At 39.2% G+C, this 10,000-nt stretch overlaps 1 protein-coding gene across 2 annotated transcripts in view; it reads left to right on the plus strand.

Moving 5' to 3' along the window:
* Positions 1–9,193, plus strand: part of lap3 (leucine aminopeptidase 3) — an 11,418-nt gene extending 2,225 nt beyond the window's left edge. For both annotated transcript variants that reach the window (XM_063008708.1, XM_063008707.1), the window contains exons 3-13: positions 1–54; positions 140–245; positions 316–475; positions 4,488–4,652; positions 4,820–4,978; positions 5,071–5,195; positions 5,300–5,388; positions 5,473–5,575; positions 7,319–7,398; positions 7,570–7,682; positions 8,823–9,193. The exon at positions 1–54 is cut by the window's left edge and continues 1 nt beyond it. In XM_063008708.1, the coding sequence (XP_062864778.1) occupies positions 1–54; positions 140–245; positions 316–475; positions 4,488–4,652; positions 4,820–4,978; positions 5,071–5,195; positions 5,300–5,388; positions 5,473–5,575; positions 7,319–7,398; positions 7,570–7,682; positions 8,823–9,009 (1,341 nt within the window). In that variant the 3' untranslated portion in view covers positions 9,010–9,193. The remainder of the gene's footprint in view (positions 55–139; positions 246–315; positions 476–4,487; positions 4,653–4,819; positions 4,979–5,070; positions 5,196–5,299; positions 5,389–5,472; positions 5,576–7,318; positions 7,399–7,569; positions 7,683–8,822) is intronic.
* The last annotated feature ends 807 nt before the right edge of the window (positions 9,194–10,000 follow it).

Below are 10,000 nucleotides of genomic sequence, written 5' to 3' on the forward strand. Positions count from 1 at the left end.
TCCGGACCTCCCCTGAAGAAAGGAAAGTGCCGGATATTTTACGGTTTACACCAGGTACGGCTCGTTCGCGAGAGTGTTTGTGGAGACTTGAGGCGTGTTAGCGGTCGTATTCTCAGTTCTCTGCTTGTGTTTGGTGCAGGACTTTCCCAGCGTGGCGGTGGTGGGTCTGGGCGGGAAGGGAGCCGGTCTGTGCGGGAGCGAGAACTGGGAGAGCGGCAGAGAGAACGTTCGGGCGGCCGTGGCGGGTAGGTGCAGTATGCAGTATGTACTGAGTGCAGTATGCAGTATGTACTGAGTGCTCGTGGTGTGTTTTAGCGGGCTGCAGGCAGCTTCAGGAGCTGGAGGTGGCTCACCTGGAGGTGGACCCGTGTGGCGACGGTCAGTCGGCAGCAGAGGGCGCCACGCTGAGCCTGTTCGAATACGACGAGCTCAAGAGCAAGAGGAAGACGCCGCCCGTGCCCAGGTTACACGGCAGGTACTGCAGCCCGGTCCTAACCGATTATATATATACTATTTATTATATACATTATTTATATATATATACATATACTATTTATTATATACATTATTTATATATATACATATATTATTTATTATATACATTATTTATATATATATATACATATACTATTTATTATATACATTATTTATATATATATATATATATATATATATATACAGTGTATCACAAAAGTGAGTACACCCCTCACATTTCTGCAGATATTTAAGTATATCTTTTCATGGGACAACACTGACAAAATGACACTTTGACACAATGAAAAGTAGTCTGTGTGCAGCTTATATAACAGTGTAAATTTATTCTTCCCTCAAAATAACTCAATATACAGCCATTAATGTCTAAACCACCGGCAACAAAAGTGAGTACACCCCTAAGAGACTACACCCCTAAATGTCCAAATTGAGCACTGCTTGTCATTTTCCCTCCAAAATGTCATGTGATTTGTTAGTGTTACTAGGTCTCAGGTGTGCATAGGGAGCAGGTGTGTTCAATTTAGTAGTACAGCTCTCACACTCTCTCATACTGGTCACTGAAAGTTCCAACATGACACCTCATGGCAAAGAACTCTCTGAGGATCTTAAAAGACGAATTGTTGCGCTACATGAAGATGGCCAAGGCTACAAGAAGATTGCCAACACCCTGAAACTGAGCTGCAGCACAGTGGCCAAGATCATCCAGCGTTTTAAAAGAGCAGGGTCCACTCAGAACAGACCTCGCGTTGGTCGTCCAAAGAAGCTGAGTGCACGTGCTCAGAGTCACATCCAACTGCTGTCTTTGAAAGATAGGCGCAGGAGTGCTGTCAGCATTGCTGCAGAGATTGAAAAGGTGGGGGGTCAGCCTGTCAGTGCTCAGACCATACGCCGCACACTACATCAAATTGGTCTGCATGGCTGTCACCCCAGAAGGAAGCCTCTTCTGAAGTCTCTACACAAGAAAGCCCGCAAACAGTTTGCTGAAGACATGTCAACAAAGGACATGGATTACTGGAACCATGTCCTATGGTCTGATGAGACCAAGATTAATTTGTTTGGTTCAGATGGTCTCAAGCATGTGTGGCGGCAATCAGGTGAGGAGTACAAAGATAAGTGTGTCATGCCTACAGTCAAGCATGGTGGTGGGAATGCCATGGTCTGGGGCTGCATGAGTGCAGCAGGTGTTGGGGAGTTACATTTCATTGAGGGACACATGAACTCCAATATGTACTGTGAAATACTGAAGCAGAGCATGATCCCCTCCCTCCGGAAACTGGGTCGCAGGGCAGTGTTCCAGCATGATAATGACCCCAAACACACCTCTGAGACGACCACTGCTTTATTGAAGAGGCTGAGGGTAAAGGTGATGGACTGGCCAAGCATGTCTCCAGACCTAAACCCAATAGAACATCTTTGGGGCATCCTCAAGCGGAAGGTGGAGGAGCGCAAAGTCTCGAATATCCGCCAGCTCCGTGATGTCGTCATGGAGGAGTGGAAAAGCATTCCAGTGGCAACCTGTGAAGCTCTGGTAAACTCCATGCCCAGGAGAGTTAAGGCAGTTCTGGGAAATAATGGTGGCCACACAAAATATTGACACTTCAGGAACTTTCACTAAGGGGTGTACTCACTTTTGTTGCCGGTGGTTTAGACATTAATGGCTGTATATTGAGTTATTTTAAGGGAAGAATAAATTTACACTGTTATATAAGCTGCACACAGACTACTTTTCATTGTGTCAAAGTGTCATTTTGTCAGTGTTGTCCCATGAAAAGATATACTTAAATATCTGCAGAAATGTGAGGGGTGTACTCACTTTTGTGATACACTGTATATATATATATATATATATATATATATATATATATATATACTATTTATTATATACATTATTTATATATATATACACTACTTATTATACATATTATATATATATACTATTTATTATACAGTACATATTATATATACACTATTTATTATACATATTATATATACATTACTTATTATACATATTATATATACACTACTTATTATACATATTATATATACACTACTTATTATACATATTATATATACACTACTTATTATACATATTATATATACACTACTTATACATATTATATATACACTACTTATTATACATATTATATATACACTACTTATTATACATATTATATATACACTACTTATACATATTATATATACACTACTTATTATACATATTATATATACACTATTTATTATACATATTATATATACACTACTTATTATACATATTATATATACACTACTTATTATACATATTATATATACACTACTTATACATATTATATATACACTACTTATTATACATATTATATATACACTATTTATTATACATATTATATATACACTATTTATTATACATATTATATATACACTACTTATTATACATATTATATATACACTATTTATTATACATATTATATATACACTACTTATTATACATATTATATATACACTACTTATTACACATATTATAAATACACTACTTATTATACATATTATATATACACTACTTATTATACATATTATATATACACTATTATACATATTATATATACACTACTTATTATACATATTATATATACACTACTTATTATACATATTATATATACACTACTTATTATACATATTATATATACACTACTTATTATACATATTATATATACACTATTTATTATACATATTATATATACACTACTTATTACACATATTATATATACACTACTTATTATACATATTATATATACACTACTTATTATACATATTATATATACACTACTTATTATACATATTATATATACACTACTTATTATACATATTATATATACACTATTTATTATACATATTATATATACACTACTTATTATACATATTATATATACACTACTTATTACACATATTATATATACACTACTTATTATACATATTATATATACACTACTTATTATACATATTATATATACACTATTATACATATTATACATACACTAATTATTATACATATTATATATACACTATTTATTATACATATTATATATACACTACTTATTATACATATTATATATACACTATTTATTATACATATTATATATACACTACTTATTATACATATTATATATACACTACTTATACATATTATATATACACTACTTATTATACATATTATATATACACTACTTATTATACATATTATATATACACTACTTATACATATTATACATACACTACTTATTATACATATTATATATACACTATTTATTATACATATTATATATACACTACTTATTATACATATTATATATACACTACTTATTATACATATTATATATACACTACTTATACATATTATATATACATTACTTATTATACATATTATATATACACTATTTATTATACATATTATATATACACTACTTATACATATTATATATACATTACTTATTATACATATTATATATACACTATTTATTATACATATTATATATACACTACTTATTATACATATTATATATACACTACTTATTATACATATTATATATACACTATTTATTATACATATTATATATACACTACTTATTATTATTATACATATTATATATACACTACTTATACATATTATATATACATTACTTATTATACATATTATATATACACTATTTATTATACATATTATATATACACTACTTATACATATTATATATACATTACTTATTATACATATTATATATACACTATTTATTATACATATTATATATACACTACTTATTATACATATTATATATACACTACTTATTATACATATTATATATACACTACTTATTATACATATTATATATACACTATTTATTATACATATTATATATACACTATTTATTATACATATTATACAGTATATATATATACTATTTATATATACCATTATTATACTATACACTATTGTTTGTACTTTTCAGTGGCGATGCGGAGGCGTGGCAGAAGGGGGTTCTGTACGGCGAGGGGCAGAACCTGGCCAGACGCTTGATGGAGGCTCCGGCCAATCACGTCACACCGACGGTCTTCGCAGACACGATAGAGCAGAAGCTGGCGGCCTTCTCCGACAGAGTGACCGTCCATAAAAGGTACTTTGGTTTCATCCGGACTTCATTAGCGGTTCACACGAGAGCCGTATGGCGTACGTGGAAGCGCGCACTGCTGTCCGTTATTCAGAATCTCCGTGCAGTACCTCGACCGACCAGCAGAGGCCACAGTTGCGTTTTCATATTCATTCGCCTTCTTCTCTCTCTAGACCCCAGTCGTGGATGGAGAGCGAGCAGATGGGGGCTTTTCTGAGCGTATCCAAAGGCTCGGAGGAGCCCCCTGTCTTCCTGGAGGTGCATTACACCGGGAACCCCAACTCCAGCCAGGCTCCTCTGGTCCTGGTGGGCAAAGGAATCACTTTCGACAGGTGACTCCTCAAACGACTCGACTCGCCTCGCCTTCGCGCTTTGATTTTAAGTAAATAAATAGATACGTTTATTTTGTTCATTCCGTTTTTAGCGGCGGAATCTCGCTGAAACCCGCGTCCGGGATGGACGCCATGAGGGCCGACATGGGCGGCGCCGCCACCGTGTGTTCGGCCGTCATCACGGCCGCCGCTCTCGGCCTGCCGATCAACATCGTGGGTCCGTTCCTTTGATCTCTTCCGGATTCGGAATGTGAGCGCGTTTATTTGTTTATTATTTGTCAGCTGACCATGTTGTGTTTGTCGAATGGGGGATTTTTTAAGGTCTGGCACCCCTGTGCGAGAACATGCCCGGCGGGAAAGCCAACAAACCGGGCGACGTGGTGCGGGCCAAGAACGGGAAAACCATCCAGGTACGTACGTCCTCGCTCTCCTGCACGTCTGGTAATGAGCAGAATCGGAAAGTCATGTGACCTTCGTCTGATCGGCTCTGCTAGGTCGATAACACCGACGCTGAGGGGCGTCTGATTCTGGCCGACGCCCTGTGCTACGCTCACAGCTTCAAGCCCAGGGCTCTGGTCAACGCCGCTACTCTGACAGGTATCCATATTCAACACATCAGTGAATGAGTGAATCACTGAGTCACTCACTCAGTGAGTCAGTGAATCAGCGAGTCAGTCAGTCAGTAAGCAAGTGAATCAGTCAGTCAGGTCAGTCAGTGAGTGAGTTAGACAGTGACTGAGTCAGTTGTTAGTGAGTCAGTGAATCAGTGAGTCAGTCAGTGAGTGAGCGAGTTAGACAGTGGGTAAGTGAATCAGTAAATGAATCACTGAGTCAGTGAGTCAGTAAATCAGTAAGTCAGTCAGTGAGTGAGCGAGTTAGTGAATCAGTGAGTCAGTGAATCAATGAGTGAGTCAGGAAGTCACTGAGTGAGTGAACAAGTTAGACAGTGACTGAGTCAGTTATTAGTGAGTCAGTGAGTAAGTGAATCAATGAGTAAGACTGAGTCAGTGAATCAGCAAGTAAGTCAGTCAGTAAACAAATGAATCAGTAAGTCAGACAGTGAGTCAGTGAATCATCGAGTCAGTGAATCATCGAGTCAGTGAGTCAAGTGAATCAGTGAGTGAATCACTGAGTCAGTGAATCAGCATGTAACTCAGTCAGTGAGTGAGCGAATTAGACAGTGAGTCAGTGAGTCGGTGAGTGAGTGAATCAGTGAGTCAGTGAATCAGTAAGTCAGTGAGTGAGTGAACAAGTTAGACAGTGACTGAGTCAGTAATTAGTGAGTCAGTGAGTAAGTGAATCAGTGAGTCAGTCAATAAGTGAGCGAATTAGAATATTAGTAAGTGAATCAGTGAGTGAGAGTGAGTGAGTGAATCAGTGAGTCAGTGAATCAGTAAGTCAGTGAGTGAGTGAACAAGTTAGACAGTGACTGAGTCAGTAATTAGTGAGTCAGTGAGTAAGTGAATCAGTGAGTCAGTCAATAAGTGAGCGAATTAGAATATTAGTAAGTGAATCAGTGAGTGAGAGTGAGTCAGTGAATCAGTGAGTCAGTGAATCATCGAGTCAGTGAGTCAATGAATCAGTAAGTCAGTCAATCAGTAAGCAAGTGAATCAGTAAGTCAGTGAGTGAGCGAGTTAGACAGTGAGTAAGTGAATTAGTGAATCTGTGAGTGAATCACTGAGTCAGTGAATCAGCAAGTAACAGTGAATCAGTAAGTCAGTGAGTGAGTGAACAAGTTAGACAGTGACTGAGTCAGTTATTAGTGAGTCAGTGAGTAAGACTGAGTCAGTCAATCAGTGAGTCAGTCAGTAAGCAAGTGAATCAGTTAGTCAGTGAGTGAGCGAGTTAGACATTAAGTGAATCAGTGAGTCAGTCAGTAAGTGAGCGAATTAGAATATTAGTAAGTGAATCAGTCAGTGAGTCAGTGAATAAGTCAGTCAGTAAGCAAGTGAATCAGTTAGTCAGTGAGTGAGCGAGTTAGACATTAAGTGAATCAGTGAGTCAGTCAGTAAGTGAGCGAATTAGAATATTAGTAAGTGAATCAGTCAGTGAGTCAGTGAATAAGTCAGTGAATCATCGAGTCAGTGAGTCAATGAATCAGTAAGCAAGTAAATCAGTAAGTCAGTGAGTGAGCGAGTTAGACCGTGAGTGAATCAGTGAGTGAGTCAGTCAGTGAATTAGTGACTAAGACTGAGTCAGTGAATCAGTGAGTAAGTCAGTCAGTAAGCAAGTGAATCAGTAAGTCAGTGAATCAGTGAGTCAGTGAGTCAGTCAGTGAGTCTAGTGGCATTTTGACACCGAACACGGATAGGTTACAAACGATTCCTCTCCTCCGACAGGCGCTATGGACGTAGCTTTGGGATCCGCCGCGACCGGCGTCTTCACAAACTCTGATTGGCTGTGGGACGAGCTGCACAAGGTACGCCATCCTGTAACTCCGCCCCCTTTTCAGTCATGTTAACCGTCCCTAGTCCTGGAAAGCTACTGTACACCAGAGACCTGCTGGTAACATCCTGGTACTAAGCTCATTCAGTCGTCTTAATGGTGTGTGTGTGTGTGTGTGTGTGTGTGTGTGTGTGTGTGTGTGCAGGCGAGCGTCGCCACGGGCGACAGGGTCTGGAGGATGCCCCTGTTTCAGCACTACACCAAACAAGTGACGGAGAGCGCCCTGGCGGACCTGAACAACGTCGGCAAATACAGCCGGTAATGCACGTCCACCACCACCACGTAGAGCCGGTCAGTCAATCGGTCAATCGGTCAGTGAGTCAGTCAATCAGTAAGTTGGTGAGTCAGTCAATCAGTAAGTTGGTGAGTCAGTGAATCAGTAAGTTGGTAAGTAAATTTTTTGTGAGTCAGTGAATGAGTGAGTCAGTGAATCAGTGAGTGAATCAGTAAGTCAGTTATTAGTAAGTCAGTCAGTGATTAAGTGAATCACTTGAGTGACTGATTCAGTGAGTCAGTAAGTAAGTGAATCAGTGAGTGAGTCAGTAAGTGATGAAGTCCGTCAGTAAGCAAGTGAATCAGTAAGTTAGTCAGTGAATGAGCGAGTTGGACAGTGAGTAAGTGAATCAGTGAGTCAGTCACATCCTCCACCACATAGAGCCGGTGCCACTGTTATTAGTGGGTGAGTCAGTGAATCAGTGAGTGAGTCAGTTATTAGTGGCTGAGTCAGTGAATCAGTGAGTGAGTCAGTTATTAGTGGCTGAGTCAGTGAATCAGTGAGTCAGTTATTAGTGGCTGAGTCAGTGAGTCAGTAAGTGATTAAGTCAGTAAGCAAGTGAATCAGTAAGTCAGTCAGTGATTTAAGTGAATGAGTAAGTGAATCAGTGAGTCAGTTAGTGACAGTGAATCAGTGAGTGAGTGAGTAAGTGAATCAGTGAGCGAGTTAGACAGTAAGTGAATCAGTGAGTGAATCAGTCAGTGAGTCAGTGAATCGATGAGCGAGTTAGACAGTGAGTAAGTGAATCAGTGAGATTAAGTCCAATCACTGAGTGAGAGTGAGTCAGTGAATCAGTAAAGGAGTCAGTGAATCAGTGATTCAAGACACTGTTTCCCAGGTGCTCGGGTGGCACAGCGCTTAAACACGCTACCGTAAGTAGCCGGGCGGGGTAGATGGCGGGAACTCCGGGCGGGGCAATTATAATTAAGAGGTTATGAAAAACGGATAGTAGTGCCTGATTCTCCGTATGTGAACCTACCCTTCATGTGAGGTGAAAAGAAGCGGTCCGAGGTGTCAGATTGATAAGTGTGATACAGATTAGTGGGGGGGGGGCGGCTTAGTGTACAGAGTGTCAAATGAGCCACAGTCAGTAATTGAATACCCACTTCGCTTTTCTCGAGCAGCTCGGGCGGGGCGTGCACGGCCGCCGCCTTCCTGAAGGAGTTCGTGACGGCCGAACACTGGGCTCACCTGGATATCGCCGGGGTGATGTCCAACAAGGACGAGGTCCCCTACCTGAGGAAGGGCATGTCCGGGAGACCCACCCGGACCCTGGTGGAGCTGGCCGCCGCGCTGGCCGCCGGGCTTTGAAGTGACCGTAGCGTGACCCGTCACCGTTGGACTAGAGGTCTAGCCGCCAGACGTGTCTCAGATTCAAATGTCTGGCCACTTCTTTTCACCTGCCGGCGACGGACTGCCAGCAATGAGGAGAAATCCCGCTCTGGGATTCGACCTCAAAACCTTACTGTTATTAAATAAAGATAATAAAGTATCAGTCAGTGTTTTATTAATATAGACACACTCACCGAGGCATGGACTCCACAAGACCTCTGACGGTGCCCTACTGAGTCAGTGAATCAGTGAGTAAGTGAATCAGTCAGTAAATTAGTAAGTGAATCAGTGAGAAAGTGAATCAGTCAGTAAGTTAGTGAGTGTTTAAATACTCCAGCAGCACCAGCACAACACACACTAACACACCAGCACCATGTCAGTGTCACTGCAGTGCTGAGAATCATCCACCACCTAAATAATACCTGCTCTGTGGTGGTCCTGTGGGGGTCCTGACCATTGAAGAACAGCATGAAAGGGGGTAACAAAGCATGCAGAGAAACAGATGGACTACAGTCAGTAATTGTAGAACTACAAAGTGCTTCTATATGGTAAGTGGAGCTGATAAAAGTGTATATCAGTGAATCAGTCCGTGAGTCAGCAAGTGAATCACAGAGTCAGTCAGTAAAACTGAGTCAGTAAGTGAATCAGTCAGTGAGTCAACAAGTGAATCAGTGAGTCAGTCAGTGAATTTGTATTCTTGAGACTGAAAGTTCCACGGTCCAGAATATCAGTCAAGAACGATAGAAACGAGCTGAAGTGTGTTTTATAACCACGAGGTAGCAGCACCTGGACGAGATTTGTCATTGCTGTGAACCGTTAGTGAGTTTGTGCAACTATTATTATTATTATATATTTTATATTATTATTATTTTCATTATTATTATTATTATTATTATTATTGTAATTATTATTAGTATTATTATTAGTATTATTTTTATTATTAGTAGTATTATTTTATTATTATTATTAG

This window comes from Trichomycterus rosablanca, chromosome 14, assembly GCF_030014385.1.
Source record: "Trichomycterus rosablanca isolate fTriRos1 chromosome 14, fTriRos1.hap1, whole genome shotgun sequence".
Taxonomy (NCBI): Eukaryota; Metazoa; Chordata; class Actinopteri; order Siluriformes; family Trichomycteridae; genus Trichomycterus; species Trichomycterus rosablanca.